Source organism: Carcharodon carcharias, chromosome 4 (genome assembly GCF_017639515.1).
Source record: "Carcharodon carcharias isolate sCarCar2 chromosome 4, sCarCar2.pri, whole genome shotgun sequence".
NCBI classification, from domain to species: domain Eukaryota; kingdom Metazoa; phylum Chordata; class Chondrichthyes; order Lamniformes; family Lamnidae; genus Carcharodon; species Carcharodon carcharias.
In genome coordinates, this window is record NC_054470.1 from 145,049,973 (window position 1) to 145,074,680 (window position 24,708).

The window sequence follows — 24,708 nt, forward strand, 5'->3', positions numbered from 1 at the left end:
AATTTATAAACACAATGGCTTCTGACCAAAGGAGAATGTTTCATAATGTAGAAACAAAAGTTTTAATAAAACTCAAATACATTTTCATGTAATCCGTCCCAAAATATTTTTGTTTTCATCTGCAATTTGTTTGTGTTTGCAAATTTTAATTAAGGGAAATACTTAAAAAAAAATGTATGAAATAACATTAAAGCCACTTGTTCCTAACATTCATACCTTATAGATATCAGCAAAAACATCATCTGAAATACAAATTACATGCCAGCTGGGCTCATTTTAAGTGCACATCAAGTAATGTTTTTTTAGATATCTGAGCATCTCAAGACTTCACAATATTATCATAGGGCTCATGACTTCTGTATATTGTGGATACAGGGTGAGTGGCTTGGGGAGGTGAGGGGGGCTTTGGGTGGTGAGGTGGCACTGCAGGGTGAGAGGAGATTATGGGGGTGGGGGAGGGGGAAGTTAGAGTTATGAGGCCTCACGTTTATATCCAGAACAGAGTTGAAATCTTAGTGAACATTGGCAAGATTTTTAACTGGCCATCTTGGCATCAGACCTGCCATCTCCAGCCAATGTCCAACTTCAGCTTGTCCCAAACATCCTGCTGTGAAAATTGTGTGGGCAGGCACTGCCGGTCAGGCGGCAGGATCCAATGTTGGGAAGTAACCCAGCTCCGACCTACCCGTCTCAGCTGAAAATCGACCCATTGTTCCTGTAAGATATTTGTGATATATGCAAGGTCTAATCTTCCCATGCCTCGCTGTTATCATTCCTCAGCATTTAGGCAATTCTTTTACGTAGGGAAGCAGGTCAAAGGCACTGCAATGCATGCAAGACTGCAAAAGATTTGTTTTAATACATTTAGAAATAGTTCTCAAAGGGATAGAGGGTTGAGCATAATTGGCCAAACCATATCAAGAAATCAGGTCATTTTAAACTTGAGTTATACCCAAATCCACTAAGTTTGGAGTTTCCCACAATCTTTTAAGATTCAATTTGGCCAACCAGGACCCACCCTGCCCACATTGCTAACTTAGCATGCAAAGTTTCCACCAATTATGCTGATTAGGGCAAGCGCATCAAAGTGTACTCTTTATCTTCAGGTGATTAGGTGCTAGTGGCACATTTTAAAAGTTTTTACATATCAAAAATATTGAACTTACTAAGAAATTGTTATATTATTTGTAACGAAGGAGGAACTAACTGTTATGCAAATATAGATCCAGGATGCCACATTTATTGCTGCCTGTAGTCAGGTGCCAAGCAACAATGTATCAATTCACCAACCACATGGATGGCTTCAAGAAATAAAATGCTGGAGCTTTGTCAAGTGTGAGTCTAAAAGTGCGATTATTTTGAATTTATGGAAATCAAAAGAAATAATATGGTGGCAGCAGGTATCTGTAAGATGCAAACGTTTTAAATAGATTTAATGTTGAATTAGATTGAGAAAAACCAACTTGAATTAATGTCAGAGAAAGAGGAAAATATCTGATTGAATCATATGAAAACGAAATGGCTGCTACTGCAGCAACACAGCTACAGCCCGTAATGAATTAGGAGGTTGATAATGTTGTACAGGCATTTGAGAAGTTTAAACAAATGCAGACTGACATTAATAGTATTCCAAAAGGCACTAGTGAAGCAGAAAGGATCAGCTACATCCCTTTCTGGGCGAAAGAGAAAAGGTTAAATTTGTTTAATAGCTGGGAGACGAGAGAGGACATCAGTAAAAAGCCAGGTAAAACTTTTGAAAATTCAGCACACATCTCCAGCCAAAGCCAAATCATCAGATTCACCAATATGTATTTCAAAGCACAAGGCAGAAGCCAGATGAACCTGTTGACAATTTAACAAAGTTCAAAAATACACCCAGAAAATGTAAATTCAAGGAAACTGATGAAAGACTGAGAGTTCAGCTCCTTTTGGGTTCTGTACACCCAGTACAAAAAAGATTTGTTTGGAAAGGACAAGCAAACAATATTCCAGGCTTTGACGTTGTTAGAGCACAGGAAATCATGAGCAGACACATGAAGATGCTGACTTCCCAAACAGCCAGCCTTCAGTTAAGTAAAGAGAAAGCAGGGTTGATACAGTGATACAGCAACAAAAGAATGCACACCAAACACAGATAAAGATGTGCGGGAGCTGTGGACAACCACATCAGTTCACATGCAGAAGGAAACATCCTGCGTATGGATCAAGCTGGAGAGCCTGTGGAAAGCTCAATTGCTGGAAAAGATAAGCAAAACAAAGGAAGGAGATGGTAAAGGAGTTACCAGAAGCACAGTAACAGGCAAATAAGAAGGAAAGGAAACCAAAACATCCATACCCTTGATGATGAGTTTGAGAACACAAATGACATAGAAACCATTCAACTGCATGAAATGGCTGGGTGTGACAATTCCCAGAGAAATGAAATTCACAGGAACATTCAGATCAGGAACAGGGTAAAAAATAAGCCCACAATCATAAATCTGAAGTTTGATACCAAAGCAGAGTAACATGAAGGTAGTATACCCAATGAAAAGCGCTCTCCAATTTTGCCAGAAATGGTTGCTGGAATGTGAATCCTGACGAGGAATCTTCGCTGTTGACAATAGTCAACACACCCTTTGGCTGGTACTAATTCCTGCAAGTACTTTTTAGCCTTAAAGTGAGCCAGATGTATTCCAACAGAAAATAGACAAGATACAAAGGTGTAAAGGAGCAGTCGGCTTGGCTGATAATTTCAAGATCTATGGTGTAGATGAAAGAGAACATGACCACCATCTACATGAAGCCATAAAGAGAACCAGGAAAGCTGGAATCAAACTAAACAAGATAAATGCATAGTGAAGGATAAACAGAAAATGCTGGAAAAACTCAGTAGGTTTGACAGCATCTGTGGGGAGAGAAACAGAGTTAACATTTTGAGTCCGTACAGATGCTGTCAGGCCTGCTTAATTTTTCCAGCATTTTCTGTTTTTGTTTCAGATTTCCAGCATCCACAGTATTTTTGTTTTTATCATAGCACTATGAAAGTGACAGAATGCCAGTTCTTTGGAATGGTGTACACACCTGACAAGAGTCAAGCTGTCATGAAAGTATAACAATTCATAATATTTTTCTGGTTTATTGTAAAGTAGGTTTATGGCAGGTAAGTAATTTGGTCTGTAAGAATGTGATTTAATTACATTTGGAGTCAAGCTGTAAGTTTAATTCATCAAAAGAAGCTAGATGCTTGACATGCTAATGAGCTGGTTTAGTATGTAAGGTGTGAAGGGAATTAGCATTTTTTAGATAGATGAAGGGAGATTTGGATTTCAAATGGATTTTAGTTTGTTTACAATTAACTAGATAAGCAAGGCTAAGGAATGTGTTTATTTTTCCCAAAGGTTACAGACAATAGTAACAACATGAAAGTTTTTATATTGTGAGGAAGATACAGTTTCAAAGACATATGAAACAATAGAATTTACACATTAGAAAAAGAGAAACACATATAAAGGAGAAGGCATTCTGAGATCTAACAGAAGTGTGTGAAGCAGCCTTAATGAAGCCTCTAGTATTTTTGCATAAGCCTGCTGTCTTCTTTAACCGAAGTTGGAGACAAGTCATTTGGAATTCCCCTGTCCTGGGTATTGTGTTAATTTGCTGGATCTGTTTAAAATCTAAAATCTATTTTTGGACTGTTTCCTTAAAGGGGGTGTAACTGTGAGTGAGGTTAATTAGGAATTTTAGGAGTTATTAAAGTAGTAATTTGTAGTCTTATGACACATCATCTGCCGTGTCATAACAGAAGCAGAGTCAAGAGAAAGTCACAGCCATCTCTGAGATGGAAGCTCCAAGAGACAAGAGAGAGTTGAGAGGTTTCCTTGGCTTGATCTAGTACGAGTTCTTTCATATCTCACAAGTCAGAGCACACACCAAACCTACAAGAACTGTTGAGAGAAGATGTTGAATACCAGTGGTCAGAGTCACAAGAGAGGAGTCTCAACAAGGAAATGGTATGCAAGGCGACATGTCTGACATACAACATATTATAACAAAAAGAAACCATCACCCTGAAAGTAGATGTTACTACAAAAGGACTGAGAGCAACCCCGGTATAAGGAAAACTGGTGGCATTCACATCCAAAGCACTAACATCATCTGAAACCAGATTTGCCAACATAGTAAGAGAGCTTGTGGCAGTCATGAATGGATGAGAGAAATTCCAAATATTCTCTGTGGGAAAGTTCATAGTGGAGGGAAGAGAAATAGTGCTAGCCAATGCTCTATCTCATGGAAACATGAGATAAAGGATCCAGGTGTAAACATCCATCACCTAGTGAATGTAATGCCACTGAACCTGATTCAAATGAGAGATGAGGCCAACTAAGACAAACTAAGATGCTTTCTCGGCAAGTGATTCAGAGATGGCCTGATAAGGTGCAGCAAAGGACAAAGGAACCCAATTCATTGCCAGAGAATAAGCAATTTGCCAAACAATATGGGTCCAACATCATCACCTCATAACCACATTTCCCAAGGGGACACAAATTTATAAAGACACGTCCTGACAGTAAAGAAGATTCGATCATGAAAATCTGGAACCCAACAAAATTTGTCGATGAAGCAGAGACTCCAATGTCACGTCATTGAGACTGTAACCGGTAAGCAAATGAGAAAGAACAGAGTCCATATTCGACCCACACCTGAGCTGGAAAAGAAGAAAAGATCATCAACAACACCAGCAACATCACTAACCAGCAAGACGACATTAACAACATCACTAACAAGCAATGCAACATCAACATCACCAGCAAGGAACACAGCATTAGCAACATCAAGCACAACTCCTAAACACCAAGAGCAACACGCAGTGTACCAACTCATCACAAAATGACGAATGCCAGATCTACAAGATGGAGGCACATCATCCTACCACCTAAGCGATACCATAAGTAATGTTTTGAGCAAAAAAAAGCTATAACAGGCTTTTAAGGCGTCCAGTTTAATTATAAAAGTCAACTGTTAATATATCTAACAAAAGAAAATTAAGTAAGAAGTTAATGATTGGAACAGCTACATTGATATAGAGACTTTCTTTTAAGGAAACGTGAAGTTATATTTTCGTGAAAAAATAGGAACTGACTGTTATGTGAATATACATCCAGGGTGCCGACCAACAATGTATTGGTTCACTAGCTATACTCATTGAAGCTGCAGCATTTTGAGTCTAAAAGTGTGATGATTTCAAACTTATGGGAACCAGAAGACAGAACAGAAACTGACTAGTATACCCCAATGATATTTGTAAACTATTCAGCAAATTTTTTAAAAATCATTTTCAGTAATTCAAATAAGGTTATTCAAAAATGGTCGACTGGACACTTATTAAAAATACATATTTTTTGTGATAAAGCCATCTTCAGCTGCATTAATAAAGCTGTACCTGACTACCATTCCTAATATATGATTGCTTTTAAGAAAAAAATTATCTTCTATTATGCTCCCAGTTGCACTGGTTAATAGAAAATTTTACGTTATGCAAATAAATTTTAGCAGAAATCTGAACTCTTAACCTAGCCAGCACAATTTCAGGTGCATTTTCCAATTGCACCCAAAGCAGAAATCCTGTCTCACAATAAGCAAATGCGCATTATAGACAAAATAATTGCCAAGTTTCCCTTAAATAAAAATTACAATCCCACAATTCTTGGTCTGCAGAAATAACTCACGCAGGAAGCCATGAGGAAAATCTGAAAACAGTATGGGCTTTCTGCTGCAGCACTCCTAACTTAGGGCACTGAAATGAAGTATCCTTGCAACAATTTAATGATACTTTCAAAAGTAACATTTGTTGTAACTTAAAAGAGCCCGAGCAAAAGTGAACTATTGTACGGCCTTTAAGGTGAAGGCCATAAAAGACCCAACATTGAATTCAATAATTATCTGAAGAATAAAAAAATTGCAGGGCTATAGGGAAAAGACAGGGCAGCGGGACTAGCCATTAGTTCTTATCGGAAGCTGGCAGTCATGGCGGGTACCCAGGCCTCCTCTGTGCTGCAATCATTCTATGAACAAAGATCCAAATTTCTTCATATGGCAAGCTGATAAAGCCAGATACATAACAACCACAAATTGTATTTATGAACCATTTTTAACATCATAAATTGTTCCATATATGGAAACATTAGGGCAGATATATGGAAACATTAGGGCAGATGACAAAAAGCTTGGTAAAAGAGGGAGGTTTAAAAGAAACAAAAGCAAAATACTGCAGATGCTGGAAATTAGAAATGAAAACAGAAATACTCAGGAGGTCTGGCAGCATTTGTGGGGAGAAAAACTGAGTTAACATTTTAGGCCAATGACCTTTCATCAGAAAGCTAGGATTTAACTTCAGTGGCTAGGCCTGGGTCTATCAGAATTGAAGGCAGAGTCATATTTCCATGGGTCCTCAGACTGCCGACAAGTACTGCTGAATGCAGGATACATAACTAAAGCGGGTGCAGCTGTGTGCCTTTCTGACAACAGCCCCTCTAGACTGTGGTGGAATCTATGGAGTGTGGCATACTCAATGTATTAACTTAAGCTGACCTTTCATTGGTGATGCTAATAGACTTCTATAGTTTACTTCACTCCTTATTTCACAGCCTAAATATTATTCCCAAGTCTCCCTCAGGTTTTCTGTAGTCCTTTGAACTGCAAGTAACAGGGGTTGGTTGTAAGGAAGCTGCTGCGATGTGGCTAGTTCCTGGAAGGAACATTTTATTTGTATATATATACAAATCATGCATGGGTGCTGGAATTTTTGTCCCTAATCAAGAAGTTGACTATCCCGGTGATACATTTAATATGCCAGGTTCAGGATCCAATTATGCCCAAATTCTTCCTTGTGCCAGGATAGGAAAGAGCTAGCTGGCCCTGTACAGTTTTCAAAGAGTCATAGTGAAAATATCCACCGGAAGAAATAACATATCCTTAAGGTCTACCTGCGGTGAGGCAAATTCAGAAACTAAACTAAAAGGACGCGGGCTGAACGGCTTTTCTGGGGGCTCTTATAAGATCAACAGGCCTCCTTGCAATAAGAATTCCTTACTCACTTCTCCTTTCAGAAAAGGGTGGATAAAACAAAACAGCTCCCTGCCTCAGGTAAACATGCCAAGTAGCAGCCTACTTTGCATTGGTTGATGCTGAAGTTGCCTTAGCAGCAATGGCATAGCGTTACTGGGTATGAGTTCAAATGCAAAGCTATGCATATAGACATTTGGCTTATCAACACTTTAAAACAATGCTAAGATAAAGCTTCAATCACACAAACAGACGAAATTGTTGGGCATGAGCAGACCAGCAGGTTTATAAGGTGACCGCTTTGCGGAACACCTTCGGTCTGTCCGCAAGCATGACCCAGACCTCCCTGACCCTTGCCATTTCTACACCCCACCCTGCTCTCATGCCCACATGTCCGTCCTTGGCCTGCTGCATTGTTCCAGTGAAGCTCAACGCAAACTGGAGGAAAAGCACCTCATCTTCCGACTAGGTACTTTAAAGCCTTCCGGACTGAATATTGAGTTCAACAACTTTAGATCATGAACTCTCTCCTCCATCCCCACCCCCTTTCCAATCCCCCTTTTTCCAATAATTTATATAGATTTTTATTTTCCCACCTATTTCCATTATTTTTAAATGTATTTCCACCAATTGTTTTACCTCTACCTTTTAGCCTATTTCGATCCCCCCACAGCCCACCCCACAAGGATTATCTGTATCTTGCTTGTCCTGCTTTCTACCCTTAATGTCCCCATTAGCACATTTCTTAGCTAATATCACCACCATCAACACCTGTTTGTCCTTTTGTCTATGACATCTTTTGGCAATCTCCACCTATCACTGGCCCTCTATCCAGCTCTACCTGCACCCCCCCCACCCCCTTCAAACTAGCTTATACTTCACCTCTTTTCTATTTTTCCTTAGTTCTGATGATGGGTCATTTGGACTCGAAACGTTAACTGTATCCCTCTCCGCAGATGCTGTCAGACCTGCTGAGTTTTTCTAGGTATTTTTTTGTTCTAGATTTCCAGCATCCGCAGTATTTTGCTTTTATCTTGGTCTATAAAGTCTGTTCACCAAGGGTTCTCAAAGACTTTTTGCTATTGCACATTTTCGATGATTGCTACTGTTGGTTCCAGAGAAGGAGCTGCTTATGGCAAAAGCTCCATGGTTATATTTGATCTGGATCAACACTTTTAGAAAGCAGTTTGGCTGCTTCCAGTGTTATCAGATTTGGCAGCACTAGAAATATGGCAATTATCCAAGCAGTGGTTAGATTTTAGTACATCCTTCCCAGCGCACACATCATGCATCAATTGATGACAACACAATAGCTGAACCTGAAGGTTGAACGGATTTGTGGTTTGATGCTATAGGCAATTGCACTAGACCAAAAATCTTCAAACTGATGTTCTCTTTCTGGTTACACAAAGTAGTGTGGAATATTTGTTAGGGGCATATCGGTATTCCACCCTTACTCTGATTGAGAGGATACAGGAATTCTTTAGAAAGTCAAATCCTATGGTCTCACTGCATTTATACAAACTGATCTTAGGACATTCTAAATGAATTTGTTTCTAGTACTGAGACAATTGCTTGACTGTTTTTTTACAAATAAGATTCACTAAATCTTGAGGAACCAGAGAGGGGTAAAAAAAATCAAAACTATTAGCTAATACAACCAATAAATGAGGAGAACTTATCTGGTGTAGGAGACAATGGAATACATCTACCACCTAAACAGAGAATGGAACTGGAAAGCTTTGTTTTAGATGATAGCTGTAACACAGCAGTGAGGAGTCATTGTGATTGAATGAAGCACAAAGCTTGAAAAAGGATGGCATAACAAAGAATTTCCCTGTTGGAGTCTTATTTTAAAAAATTGCATCAGAGATGTACAAATGGAAAAAGAATGCAGTATTCAAGCTGTTAGTCAAGTTGGCCTTCCAAATGGGAACAATTGAACTCCAAGAAATTGTGACATAGTTCTATTGACATTGATATTTTAAGCCGCTGAGGTTAACCCTAACATTTTACTACTCTTATGAATATCAAGAATTTGAATTCCTGCATCACTCACTTTGTGAAAACTGCACCAAAAATATAAAGATCAATTTGCCTAGGAAACATAATGTTCAATCAACTCTGGGCTGCAATTTAGAATAAACATCAATACAAATCAATAGTTAAAAGGACTTTCCTGGAATCAGTTGCAAGTTCTTTTCTTTATGAGACAGGGAAGTCAGGTGATTATATTTTCTAAAAGCAGTTAAATATGACTATATTTATACAGTGGTGATTTTTAAAAAATATCCATATCATAATTATATGGAAATCCTTTGGCATTGCTCAGTTAAGTTAGGGGATACAACTTGTCCATTACGTTTTTTGACATGTTCTCTGTCTGCCTCAGTTCCCTTGTTCCTTGAGCATTGCATTCTTGGTTTGTCATTTTTGTCTTTGTTTTCTTTGTTTTTTTTTGCTTTTGAGAAGGAGGTGGTAGGCAATGTTTATGGGGATACAGCTATTACGGATTGCAGGCTTTTATCTCCCAGATAGACACAAGTGAAGAAGCCATTTAAAGAGGGAAGCGGAAACAAGGCTGTGCAGGTCATGGAGCAAAGAACAGAACAGACTGGGGTTTAAGTTGCAATGTCAGCTGTAATTTTCAGTTATCTCTGAACTTAATATGCAAAAACCGTATAAATGAGATTGGTTACCTGTTGTAATATCGGCCGCCCATCATAAATTGATTGTTCGACGTCGGAGATATTTTAAAGCGTTGAATATTTTCATTTGTCCGAAAATAAAGCGAGTAGTCACCCGGTGTGTTATCCGATGGTCTTACAAGAAAGCCACATATTTGGCCAACTAAATAAAAAATACAAATTAATGATTCTATTTAATAATTTTAGTACAAGCAAGTCAGCAATTAAGTGTTTACTGAAAATAGGTGGGACTGGTTGCAACTGATGTATTTGAAACACCATTTTACATTTCAGGGAAAATGTGGCATGCAGTCCACAGCAACCTCTTCCATGTTTTCATGCATCACCGCCTTCCATTACTTACTGTCTTGTTTTCCAACAACTACGTCCCATTTCTATCACCCCTTTAAATCCACCACTAACCCTAGTTGTTGTACAAGCTGCCTGCTCATCCCTTGTATCTTCCTTTCTTTTTCTTATTCTTCAGCAATTCCCCTCAACTCTAACCTTCTCTTCATTCAACCCTCGCTCTCAAGGTTGCTCAGAGGCTCCATCAACCCATTTCCCTTCCTTCACTTTCAGTTTCCATTAAAGAAATTGTGTTTGCTTTCAAACTACAACTTTTATGTATATGATGTTTTAAAAAGAACCTGAAATTAGGATACTGTTCTGTTTCAATTTTTGACACTGTCTCAGAAATCAATTAGAATTACTGTACCACATTTTCCAACAGCCATTAAGGTACATGTGTAAGATGTTTTCAGTTTGCTTCAAAATGCAACTGGTTTTGAAAATTGTCTCTATCAGCCGAATAATTTTTCCGGAGTTTTTAGAATACCGAATAGAAGTTATGACAGGTTTATAGTTTCCACACACGCATGCACACATTTTAGCTATTTTACAAATAACATTAAATATAAACTTTATCTGAATAATATTTTTAAAATGAATCCTTCAGCTCTTCTTTGAAAACGTACTCAGCATTTCATAAACAAAACAGGAAATTGGTGCCAGTGCCAATCCAATGAACAAATTTATTTCTGACGACAAATACAAGTTTAAGCCATGTTTTTGGGAAAGATTATGGTCTTCAAGTAAAAAATTATGAAAGCATTAAAAAGATAAAAAGACGATTTAATAGATAAATTTAAATCTTGGTGTTACAAAATATACATTTTTGTTTACAACTTATTGTTGACAAACGTTAGTTACAGAAAGCACAGGTTAGGGGAGGATAATGCAGCAATCGGTAATGTTGCAGGGAGCCTATTGCAGTGCCATCTATTGTATTATAGGGAAATAATATTTAAGTCAACAGTTAAGTGTGGACATTTTAAAACTGCAACATTCATTGGAAATGTTTGCTTGATAGACTTTAAATGGAGCACATATATATGCAAAAAAAATTAACATACTGTTCTCATTCTTAAAAGCTTTTGTATCTATAATCAGCACATTTACAGAATAAATAATTCTGAATTATGCAAAAACAGTATTTTTCAATCATGACAAATGATCCAACTTTAATACAACGTGGATTAATTAAGGAAAGCAAGTACAGATTTGTTCAAAGGAATTAATTGATCTGGCAGAAGGACTTCCAAAAGACATTTGAAAATTTGCTATATAACAGGCATGTCTGCTAATCTAAAACCGATGGAATAAGATAGCAGTGGCAGCATGGATGCTAAGTTGGCTGAGTGACAGGACAGTAGTGATAAACAGTTTTTTTTTGGACTGGAGGACAGTATACTGTGGGCTACCTCAGGGTTCGGCATTAAAACCGCAGCTTTTCTTGATCTATATTAATTACTATTAATCTAGACTTGGGTGTGTAGGGCACAATTTCAAAATTTGCAGATGACAAAGCTTGGAAGTATTGTGAACTGGGAGGAGGATAGTGATAGATTTAAAAAGCACATAGGCTAATGGAATAGGAGGACATGTGGCAAATAACAATTAATGCAGAGAAGTATGAAGTGTTACATTTTGGTAGGAAAATGAGGAGAGGCAATATAAAAGGTACAAGTTTAAAGCGGGTGCAGGAGTGGAGGAAGCTGGGTTTCATACGCATTGAAGTTGGAAGATAGGTTAAGAAAGTGGTTAATATGGCATACAGAATCCTGGGTTTCATAAATAGAGTCATTAGGGTACAACTGGTAGGAAGTTATAGTGAACCTGTGTCAGCCTCAACTGGAATATTCTATCCAATTCTGAGCATCACACTTTGGAAAGGATGGGAAGGCATTAGAGTGGGTGAATTAGAAAAGATTTACAAGAATAGCTCCAGGAATTAAGGGCTTAAGTTACATGGATAGATTGCAGAAGCTGGGAAAGTTCTCCTTAGAGAAAAGAAAGTTGAGAGGAGATTTGCTACAGCTGTTCAAAATCATGAGGGGTCTAGACAGGATAGATAGGGAGAATCTGTTCCCATTGGTGCAAGGTTCAAGAACTGGAAAACAATGATTTAAGATGAATAGCAAAAGAACCAAAGGCAACATGAGAAAAAACTTATTTATGCATCTAGAGGTTAGGGTCTGAAATGCACTGAGTGTGTGGTAGAGGTAGATTCAATTGTACCTTTCAAAAGGGAATTGATTAATTATCTGACGAGAAGAAAAAATGCAGGGCTATGGGAAAAGGCAGGAAAGTGTGACTAGTTGAGTTGCGCTTGCAAAGAGCTGGCCAGGACACAAGCTAAGTGGCCTCCTGTACTCTAACCATTTTTTGATTCTATTGTTTTATAAGACTTTTGACAAAATGGACAAAAGCACAAATTAGACATAAAAATGTTTTAGAAGTACATAATCATATTTCCACATAATTAACTGATACCATCTAAAATCAACAATACCTGTCATTAGCAGAGTATATGCATCTTGCTTTGATATCTTCCCATGGAACCAGCTGGAGAATAAAAATGAAATCATGAAATAAGTTTAAAAAAACATTTTTGTTTTGATATTATTATCTATATAAGCAGCCATGTCAATCTTGCAGGCTAAGTCACTACAAAGGTGAACTGTGTGTGATACTCACCTCTAGCATAGCTGGCTAGATAGAATATTGGCAAGTTAAGATGTGGCTGCAGAAGATCATGTGTTACTCACAGAGGCAAACAATTCATAAATTTTTTCCAATCTAGATCTCAGAAGTCAGACAGCCTGGACAAACTCTTATATTTCAGACTACATCTAGGTGCTGCCCTCTACGACCACTAGTATTTGACTGCTCAAGTTTCAAGATCTGGATTTTTTCCACAATTCAGGTATAGAATATTACAGGCCCTGCTGCATTCTGAATCTGTCATGCTATCTTCACACGCTAAGATTTTGTCAGGACAACAATTAGTTGTTTATCCAAGGAGTTGAGATAAAATTTCAATAATTGCCCACAATTTCAACATCTCAAAAAAGTAACTGAATAGAAAAAGAAACAGGAATGTTTTATATGGGAAGGTTGAACCGTTTTCAAAGAACTAACCTAAGGTAGGCATTTAATTCCATTTTTTTCCCACCTTTTATAGTCAGTTGGGTGTCCAGCACATATTAACATTTACCATGTTTGAGTTCCCAATTCAAACTATGATAAGACCATAAGACATAGGAGCAGAAATTAGGCCAATCGGCCCATCGAGTCTGCTCTGCCATTCAATCATGGCTGCTAAGTTTCTCAACCCCATTCTCCCGCCTTCTCCCCGTAACCTTTGATCCCATTACCAATCAAGAACCTATCTCAGTCTTAAATACACTCAATGACCTGGCCTCCACAGCCTTCTGTGGCAATGAATTCCATAGATTCACCACTCTCTGGCTAAAGAAGTTTCTCCTCATCTCTGTTCTAAAAGGTTTTCCCTTTACTGAGGCTGTGCCCTCGGGTCCTAGTCTCTCCTACTAATGGAAACACCTTTCCCACATCCACTCTATCCAGGCCTTTCAGTATTCTGTAAGTTTCAATCAGATTCCCCCTCATCCTTCTAAACTCCATTGACTATAGACCCAGAGTCCTCAAACATTCCTCATATGTGAAGGCTTTCATTCCCGGGATCATTCTCGTGAACCTCCTCTGGACCCTCTCCAGGGCCAGCACATCCTTCCTGAGATATGGGGCCTAAAATTGCTCACAATATTCTAAATGTGGTCTGACAAGAGCCTTATAAAGCCTCAGCAGCACATCCCTGCTTTTATATTCTAGTCCTCTTGAAATAAATGCCAACATTGCATGTGCCTTCCTAACTACCAACTCAACCTGCAAGTCAACCTTAAGAGAATCCCGGACTAGGACTCCCAAGTCCCTTTGCACTCCAAATTTCTGAATTCTCTCCCCATTTAGAAAATAGTCCATGCCTCTATTCTTCCTACCAAAGTGCATGACCTCACACTTCCCCACATTGTATTTCATCTGCCACTTCTTTGCCCATTCTCCTAACCTGTCCAAATCCTTCTGCAGCCTCCCTGCCTCCTCAATACTACCTGTCCCTCCACCTATCTTTGTATCATCTGCAAACTTAGCCAGGATGCCCTCAGTTCCTTCATCTAGATCATTAATGTATAAAGTGAAAAGTTGTGGTCCCAACACTGACCCCTGCAGAACTCCACGAGTCACCGGCCGCCATCCTGAGAAGGACCCCCTTATCCCCACTCTCTGCCTCCTGCCAGACAGCCAGTCTTCTATCCATGCTAGTACCTTGCCTCTAACACCATGGGCTCTTATCTTACTGAGCAGTCTCATGTGCGGCACCTTGTCAAAGGCCTTCTGGAAGTCCAAGTAGATAACATCCAATGGCTCTCCTTTGTCTAACCTACTCGTTACCTCCTCAAAGAATTCTAACAGATTTGTCAGGCATGATGAAACCATGCTGACTTTGCCCAATTTTACCATGCACTTCCAAGTATTCTGAAACCTCATCCTTAATAATGGACTCTAAAATCTTACCAATGACTGACGTCAGGCTAATAAAACTACATCCATCTGTAATGTCCCAATGGAGGAGACAATGGTGTAGTGGTAATGTCATTGGACTAGTAATCCAGAGGTCCAGGCTAATATTCTGGGGACATGGGTTCAACTGCCACCATAATAGCAACTGGTGAAATTTGAATTCAATGAATAAAATCTGGAATTGAAACTATCGATTGTCCTTTAGGGAAGGAAATCTGCCTCCTTACTTGGTCTGTTCTAAGTGTGACTCCAGATCCACAAATATTTGGTTATCTCTTAACGGCCCTCTAAAATGGCCTAGTAAGCCATTCAGTTCAAGGGCAATTAAGGATGGGCAACAAATCCACATGCCTGAATAAAAGAAAAAATAATAAAAAGCACTTTTTCTCAATTTGACAATATTAAAAATTTTAGATTTGCAGAGTCGGGAACTGCTGGAGTTTAACTAGCTTACCACAGTAGATAAAGTTCCTACTGCTTCTCACATAAGGGCTTTGACCTGAAGGGTTATCTGAAGCACAAGTGGATCACATGACAAGTCTATGCAGCCAGGTTTTACTGATGATCCAAGGCGGCTAATAAATCATTAATGCTACTCTGGAGTACTCTGAATCTCTCTGGATCTATCTGATTACCAAATCTTCTATGGGCAGTTGGTTTGGTTCTGAACCTTCACTGCCAGGTGTGTAATTTTGCAGACCACCCTAAACAAGTTGAATAGTCACTAGTTGATCATTAGACCACTGAAAAGCATGAGCTTCAGCCCTCAGTACTTGGAACTTTTTACTATCAATAGGATGAGTAGCTAACATCAAAACAGTTAGTGCATTCATAGCATGAACAAATACCAAATCCCCATGAATAGTGATTCCACCAAGCAGAGGTGGTGCTCCAGTAGCAGTTGCTTGCCTCTTTGCAATCACATCATGGTAGGCATGAAGCACTAGATATTTAGGCACATTATGCTTATATATCCAGGATGAGAAAAAGCCATCTGGCCTATACGTGTTTAATTCAACGCTTGAGGAAATCCTTCCCCAGTTTAAATATCTAGTACTTTATGTCTACCATGATGTGATTGCAAAACGCAAAAAGGGGGAAAAAACCTACTTGATCAAGCCCTCACCAATCTACCTGTCATGGATACATTTGTCTATGATGATATTGTTAAGAGTGACCACCATATAGTCCTTGTGAAGATCAAGTCCTACCTTCACACAGAGGAGACTCTCCGTCACTGTGTGGGATAGATTCAGAACAGATACAGTAACTCAAAATTGGCATGCCAGGAGCACTATGGACCAAGAGTAGAACTGTATTCAACCACAAGTTGTAACCTCATGGCCTAGCATATCTCCCACTCTACCATACTATCAAGCCAGGGTACCAAGCCTGGTTCAGTTAAGAGTGCAGGACAACATTCCAGGAATAGCACCAGGCATATCTAAAACATGAGAAGCCAACTTGCTGAAGCTACAACATAGGACTACATGGAGGCTTAATAGCAGAAACAAAATGATATAGACAGAACTAATCGATTCGACAACCAACTGATCAGGTCAAAGCTCGCAGGGAAGCAACGGCAAAGTGGTATTGTCAATAGACTCGTAATCCAGAGATCCAGGGTAATGCTCTAGGGACCAGGGTTCAAATCTCACCATCTGCTGTGGTGGAATTGACTTTTAAAAAATCTGGAATTAAAAATCTTTAATGATGACCATGAAACCATTGTCAATTGTTGTAAAAACCCATCTGGTTCATTGACATCCTTTAGCAAGAAAAAATCTGTCATCCTCACCTACATGTGACTCAGGATCCTCAGTAATGTGGTTGAATCTGAAATGCCCTCTGAAACGACGTAGCAAACCACTCAGTTGTATTAAACCGCTAAAATGTCAATAAAAAGTAGAGAAACCGGGTGGACCCAGTTCAACTTAGGGTCCGGAAATGACAACAGCAAACCCAGCCCTGTTGATCCAGCAAAGTCCTCTTTACTAACATCTGGGGGCTTGTGCCAAAATTGGCAGACTGTCTCACAGACTGACATTGTTATACTCTCAGAAGCATACTTTACAGATCATGTCCCAGACACCACCATCAACATTCCCGGGTATGCACTGTTCCACGGGCAGGACAGACCCAGCAGAGGTGGCGGCACAGTGGTATACAGTCAGGAGGGAGTTGCCCTGGAGTCCTCAACATTGACTCTGGACCCCATGAAGTCTCATGGGCAAGGAAACCTCCTACTGATTACCACAATTTGCCCCACCCTCAGCTGATATTAGTATTCCTCCATGTTGAACAGCACTTGGAGGGAGACTTCAATGTCTATCATCAAGAGTGGGTCAGTACCACCAATACAGACCAAGGTGGCCGAGTCTTAAAGGACATAGCTGCTAGACTGGGCCAATAAGAGGGCAAAACATACTTGACTTCATCATTACCAACCTGCCTGCCACATGTCATCTGTCCATGACAGTTTCAGTAGGATTGACCACCACACAGTCATTATGGTGATAAAGTCCCATCTTCACATTGAGGATACCCTCCATTGTGTTGTGTGGCATTACCACCGTACCAAATGGGATGGATTTTGAACAGAACTAGCAACTCAAAACTGGGCATCCATAAGGGGCTACAGAATTGTGCTCAACCACAATATGTAACATCATATCCCCATCTACCATTACCACCAATCCAGGGGATCAACCCTGGTTCAATGAAGAGTGCAGTAGGGCATGTCAGGAGCAGCACCAGGCATACCTAAAAATGAGGTGTCTGCTTGGGGAACCTACAACACATGACTACTTGCTTGCCAAACAGTATAAGCAGCAAGTGATAGACAGAGCTAAGCAATCCCACAACCAACGGATCAGATCTAAGCTCTGCAGTTCTGCCACATCCAGTTGTGAGTAGTGGTGGATAATTAAACAACTCACTGGAGGAGGAGGCTCCTCAAATACCCCCAATGATGAAGGAGCCCAGCACATCAGTGCAAAGGATAAAGCTGAAGCATCCGCAACAATCTTCAGCCAGAAGTGTCGAATGGATGATCCATCTCGGCCTTCTCCGGAGGACCCCAACAGCACTGATGCCAGTCTGCCACCAATTCAATTCACTCCATGTGATATCAAGAAATGGCTGAAAGCATTGGATACGACAAAGTCTGTGGCCCTATCAATTCCTTTGTGCTAGGTATGACTCTAACCAGTGGAGAGTTTTCCCCCTGATTCCCATTGATTCCAGTTTTGCTAAGGCTCCTTAGAACCATAGAAAAATTACAGCACAGAAAGTGGCCATTCAGCCCATCATGTGCGCCGGCCAAAAAATAATAAATAACTAGTTGCCCATTTTAATCCCACTTTCCAGCACCTGGTCCAGGTACTGAAGACTTGTGCTCCAGAACGTGCCACGCCCTTAGCCAAGCTGTTCCAGTGCAGCTAACAACACTGGCATCTACCTGACAATGTTGAAAATTCCCCAGGTGTGTCCTGTGCACAAAAAGCAGGACAAATCCAACCTGACCAATTAAAGCACCATCAGTATACTCTCGATCATCAGTAAAGTGCTGGAAGGGGCCAGAAACAGTGCAATCAAGCAGCATTTGCGTAGCAATAACCTGCTCACTGACGCTCAGTTTGGGTTCTGTCAGAGTCACTCAGCTTCTGACCTCATCACAGGCTTGGTTCAAACATGGACAAAACAGCTGAACTCCAAAGGTGAGGCTAGAGTGACTGCCCTTGACATCAAGGTGATTGATAGAAAGATTAGAGGGGAAAAGAGGAAAAATTTCTTCACACAAAGGGTGCTGGGTGTTTGGAATTCACTGCCTCATTTGGTGTTGGAGGCAAAAACCCTCAACTCTTTTAAAAGGCAGCTGGATCTACACCTAAAGTGCTGTAACCAGCAAGGCTATGGACCAGGTGTTGGAAAGTGGGATTAAAATGGGCAACTAGTTATTTATTATTTTTTGGCCGGCGCACATGATGGGCTGAATGGCCACTTTCCGTGCTGTAATTTTTCTATGGTTCTAAGGAGCCTTAGCAAAACTGGAATCAATGGGAATCAGGGGGAAAACTCTCCACTGGTTAGAGTCATACCTAGCACAAAGGAAGATGTTTGTGGTTGTTGGAGGCCAATCATCTCAGCTCCAGGGCATCACTGCAGGAGTTCCTCAGGGTAGTGTCCTAGGTCTAACCATCTTCAGTTGCTTCATCAATGACCTTTCTTTCATCATAACGTCAGAAGTGGGGATGTTCGCTGATGATTACACAATGTTCAGCACCATTCACAATTCTTCAGATGCTGAAGCAGTCCACATCCAAATGCAGCATGACCTGGACAATATCCAGGCTTGGGCTGACAAGCGGCAAGTAAAATTCACACTACACAAGTACCAGGCAATGGCCATATCCAACAAAAGAGAATGTAACCATCACATGCTCCTTGACATTCAATGGCATTTCCATCGCTGAATTCCCCACGATCAACTTCCTGGGGGTTATCATTAATCAGAAGCTGAACTGGACTAACCATATAAATACTGTGGCTACAAAAGCAGGTCAGAGGCTAGGAATCCTGTGGCGAGTAACACATCTCCTGACTCCCCAAAGCCTGAACACCACCTACAAGGCAGAGGTCAAGACAGTGATGGAATACTTCCCACTTGCCTGGATGAATGCAGCTCTAACAACACTCAAGAATTAGCCCACATGATTGGCACCCCATCCACATTCATTCCCTCCAACACCAACGAATAGTTGCAGCAGTGTACCATCTACAAGATGCACTGCTGAAACTCACCAAGGCTCCTTAAGGCAGCACCTTCAAATCCACAAACTCTATCAACTAGAAGAGCAAGGGCAGCAGATAGATGGGAACATCACCTCCTGGAAGCTCCCCTCCAAGCCATTCACAATCCTGACTTGGAAGTATATCGCTATCCGTTCACTGTCGTTAGGTCAAAATGCTGGAAGTCCTTCCCTAACAGCACTGTGGGTGTATTTACACCAGAAGGATTGCAGCGGTTCAAGGTGGCAGCTGACCACCACCATTTCGAGGGCAATTAGGGACGGACAATAAATGCTGGCCCAGCCAGCGACGTCCACATCCCATAAATGAATTTTTAAAAAGTCCTCCCACATCCAGTAAATGATGGGGAGCCCAGTACCTCAATGCAAAAGACAATGGTGAGCATTTGCAACCATCACTGGCCAGAAGTGCCATGTGGATAATTTAACTCAGCCTCCTCCTCCTAATTTCAATTGGCTTCACATAATATCAAGAAATTCCTGAAGGTACTTGGATATAGCAAGGGCAATGGGTCCTGACAACATCTCGCCTGTAGTACTGAAGACTTGTGCTCCAAAATTAGCTGCACTCATAGCCAAGCTGTTTCAGTACAGCTATAACTGGCACCTACCTGACAATGTCCTGTTTACAATAGCAAGACAAAACCAATCAAGCCAATTACCACCCCATCAATCATCAAAGTAATGGGACGTGTTGTCAACAGCTGGCACTTACTTAGCAATAGGTTGCTCACTGATGCTCAGTTTGGATTCTACCAGGGCCAACTGGCTCAAGATCTCATTTCAACATTGGCCCGAACATGGACATAAGAGTTGAGTTTCAAAGGTGAGGAAAGAGTGACTGCTCTTGACACCAAAGAAGTAGCATTTGACTGAGTGTGGGAACCTCAGGGTTGAAACTCTCCACTGGTTGGAGTCAAACCTAGCACAAAGGAAGACAGTTATGGTTGTGGAGGTCAATTGCTGCAGGAGTTCGTCAGGGTAGTGGTCCTATGGCCAACCATCTTCCAATGACTTTCCCTCCAACATAAAGTCAAAAGTAGGGATGCTTGTTGATGATTGCACAGTGTTCGGTGCCATGTGCAACTCCTCAGATACTGAAGCAGTCAGTGTCTGCATGCAGCAAGACCTGGACAACATCCAGGCTTAAGAAGATAACTGGCAAGTAAAATTGGTGCTCCATAAGTGTCAGGCAATGGCTTTTCTCCAACAAGAGAGGATCTAACCATCTCCCCTTAAGGTTCAATAGCATTACCGTCACTATTTCCCCATCATCAACATTCTGGAGGTTGCCACTAATCAGACACCGAACTGAACCAACCATATAACTGCTATGTTTACAAGTGTGAGAGACTGGGAATTCTGCAGGCAAGTGACTCACCTCCTGACTCCCCAAAGCCTGGCCATTATCTTCAAAAGTATTTCATTGGCTGAAAAGTGTTTTCATTAAAGACACTATATAAATGCAAGTCTCTTTTCTTTCTACAGACAATTCAGGGGCCCAGTGTCAAAAACTGCACTCCAACTCTCCCCAATAATGATGAGTCAAATACCAGAAAGCCTTTCACCAGCTGTATTCTCAAGTCTCAGTTGCCTCATTAGCTAAATGAGTGGCATCAGTCTTCAGTACACGAATAACAGCCTACACAGGGCAGGTGTATTGCAATAACCACTTTCGTGTTCTAGGCATTCAAATCCAATGCCATGTATCAGACCTATCTCACCATTGACTGAATCTAGTACCTGTTGTAAGGCTGACTCCACCTCCAGGGCACACTCTAATGGAATCAACCAGTAAAAATTATACACTAAGATAAAAGTTCTCTCCTGGTGTTTGACAAGGTGTTTACTAAAAATCGCTGCTTTCTACCCTTAATGTCACCATTAGCACATTCCATAGCTAATATCACCACCGTCAACACCCCTTTGTCCTTTTGTCAATGACATCTTTGGTAATCTCTTCTTTGCCTCCACCTATCACTGGTCCTCTATCCAACTCTACCTGTCCCACCCCCCTCAACCAGCTTATATTTCATCTCATTTCTATTTTTCCTTAGTTCTAATGAAGTCATACGGACTTGAAACATTAACTGTATTCCACTCCACAGATGCTGTCAAGCCTGCTGAGTTTTTCCAGGTATTTTTGTTTTTGTTGTGACTAAAACTTATAATTGCGTAGCAAAGTTAAGATAATTCACAAAAGAACCAGAGGAGCAATGAGGAGAATTTTAATACAATGCACTGTTACGATCTGATCTTCACTGCCTGAAAACAGATTTTATAGTAATGTTCAAAGGGATATATATACACCTGAAACGGAAACATTTGCAGAGCTATGGGGAAAAGAGCTTTGCGTGGGACTCTTTCACAGGCACGATGGCCAAATGGCCCCCTTCTGTGTATTTATAATTATGAAAAAAGTGCGGAAATTGGCTGTAGGATCCAAGAGTCAAGTGACAAAGTTGGCGCACTTCAGTCCCAAAACATTTGTTAACCGGAACTGCGAGAGCAACACAATGCAAGGTATTGCTGCCTTCCAAGCAGGAGAGAGAAATCCTGTGTGTGTTGGCATGTGAAGTTGTCAGAACAAAAGTAGCTAAATTGCTAATTGTGTCTGGTGTTCCCCCCCAATCTACAAATAGCTAAAGAAGGCAAGTGCTTTTCTAATCAGTTTCATGAATGGATTTTACCCAATTATTTGCCTCTGAAGAAACAATTGGCTGATTTGAAAAATCTTTTTGATTCCAACTTTAAAGCTGAAACTCTGTTTTCTATTGGACTAGTTGTGCTCTCAGCACCAAATCCAAGCCTTTAAAATTCAGGCATTCCTACATGTCAGGAAGACATGCTGAGAGGCTGATTTTCATAAGAGCCACAATGTCAATTGTCAGTTGTATGGTCATCATGCAATTTCCAACTTTTCATTGATATTAGAACATCCTATCTGCATAGGATTCAAAGGGCTGCACGATCAAAGAACAGTTCCCTTCATCAAATATGAAATTAAAATGGCTGCTTTGTGCTAGGTAAATCCCATGAATGATCCTCAGAAATGAAACAGTAAAGGAAACTATAGTGTACACCATCAATTGAGGTTCTGAACAATCAATCTAGGAATACCACACCATGGTCTGCATTCCTTCAGTAAAACCTCGGCATTCACTAAGTCTCTGTATGTCATCACTTGGCAAAGCAAGTCTGAATCACCTTGAGGTGACTATGTTGTTTTTGTTCATGTATCCATTCTGAGTCAAGGTGGATGCCGAATTACAAAGGAAAAATATGGACATAAGAAACAGAAGCAGGAGGCCATTTGGCTCTTCGGGCCTGCTCTGCCATTCAATAAGACCATATTGAACTGGTTGTGGCCTTAAACTCCACTTTCTTGCCGGCCCCTCCAAAAGCCTCGACTCCCTTGTAGATGTTGTTGAAAAAAGCTGTTGCTCTAATTTGCAATTCAATTTTATCATTTTAATGAAATCACCACACCAAAGAGAAATCTCTGACTGTTGTCAATGTGTGAGTCTGCATGTGAAAAGTATAAAAGTCCAGTTTCTATTCATACTTTAGCAAAAAGTGTCTTCCAATATTAGTTTCATGGGAAAAGATTTATTTTGGAGCAATACATATATTTCAGCTGTCCAGGCTAGATCTAAACCAAGGCAGAAGTTAAGTACAGCATACTAAAGCTATGCTCCTTTCTCATTCTTAAAATAGGAACATAGGACTTTAGGAGGAGTAGGCCATTTGACCCTTCAAGGCTGTTGCTCCATTCAATAAGATCATGGCTGATCTGGTTGTGGTCTCAACTCCGGTTTCTTGTCTGTTCTCCATAACCCTCAACTCCCTATTCTATCAAAAATCTATCCAACTCAGCCTTGAATAAATACAATGACCCAGCTTCTAATGCTTTCTAAGAAGAGAATTCCACAGACTAATGACCCTCCAAGAAAAAAAAATTCTCCATATCTCCATCTTAAAAGGGAGACCTCTTATTCTTAAACTATGTCCCCTAGTTCTACTCTCCCCCACAAAAGGAAACATCCTCCTGGTATCCACCCTATCAAGCCTCCTCTTCGTCTTTTTTGTTTCAATAAGATCATAACTCATTCTTCTAAACACCAATAGGTATGGCCCAACCTGTTCAACCTTTCTTCATAAGATAAACCTCTCATCCCAGGAATTCGTCAACGGAACCCTCTCTGAATTGCTTCTAATTTTTTTCAAATAAGGAGGCTAAAACTGTATACAGTACTCCAGATGTGGTCTCATCAAGCCCCTGGACAGGTGGAGTAAAACTTCCCTACTTTTATATTCCATTCCCCTTGTAATAAGTGCCAACATTCTATTTGCTTTCTAAATTACTTGCTGTACCTGCATACTAACATTGTGTGATTCATGTACCAGGACACCTATATCCCTCTGTGCTACCAAGTTCTGCAATCCCTCTTCATTCAAATACTACACTGCTTTTCTATTTTTCCTGTTAAAGTAGAAAAGTTCACATTTTCCCACATTATACTTGGATTATATAACCCACAATACAAGGGTTATGGGGGGTGCAGACGGGAAAGTGGAGTTGCGACCACAACCAGATCAGCCATGGTTTTATTGAATGGCAGAGCAGACACGAAGAACTGAATGGCATTTTCCTGCTCCTAAGTACCATGTTTCTTGTGTTCCTACTCCATCTGCCAAATCCTGCCCTCACTTAACCTATCTGTATCCCTTTGTAGACTCTTTACCTCCTTTTCACAACTTACTTCCCTACCTATTTAGGTGTCATTGGCAAACTTAGCTACCATACATTTGACCCCTTCACGCAAATCATTTATATACCTTGTTGAGGCCCAGCACTGATCCCTGTGGCACTCCACTAGTTATAGCTTGCCAGCCTGGAAAAGACCATTTATCCCTACTCTCTGCTTCCCATTAGCTAACTAATCCTTTATCCATGCTAATATGTTACCCCCTGCACCATGTGTTCTTACGTTGTGTAGTAACCTTTGATGTGGCATCTTATCAAATGCCTTTTGGAAATCCAAGTATACCACACCTACAGGTTCCCTCACAGTTTCCTGCTTTCTGTCTCCCTCCTTTCTTAAATAAAGGTGTTACATTTACATTTCAAATTTACATTTGCTATTTTTAAACCTGCTAGGACCCTTTCAGAACCTAAGAAATCTTGGAAGATTATAACCAATGCCTATATCATCTCTCAGCCA

The 24,708-nt window shown here is 40.4% G+C and overlaps 1 protein-coding gene across 1 annotated transcript in view; it reads right to left on the reverse strand.

Moving 5' to 3' along the window:
• The window catches only part of LOC121277424 (ras GTPase-activating protein 1-like), a 218,317-nt gene that overhangs the window by 124,888 nt on the left and 68,721 nt on the right, over positions 1–24,708 (reverse strand). The window contains exons 7-8 of the mRNA XM_041186867.1: positions 12,586–12,638; positions 9,744–9,894 (exon numbers count right to left, since the gene is read on the reverse strand). Of these exons, the coding sequence (XP_041042801.1) occupies positions 9,744–9,894; positions 12,586–12,638 (204 nt within the window). The remainder of the gene's footprint in view (positions 1–9,743; positions 9,895–12,585; positions 12,639–24,708) is intronic.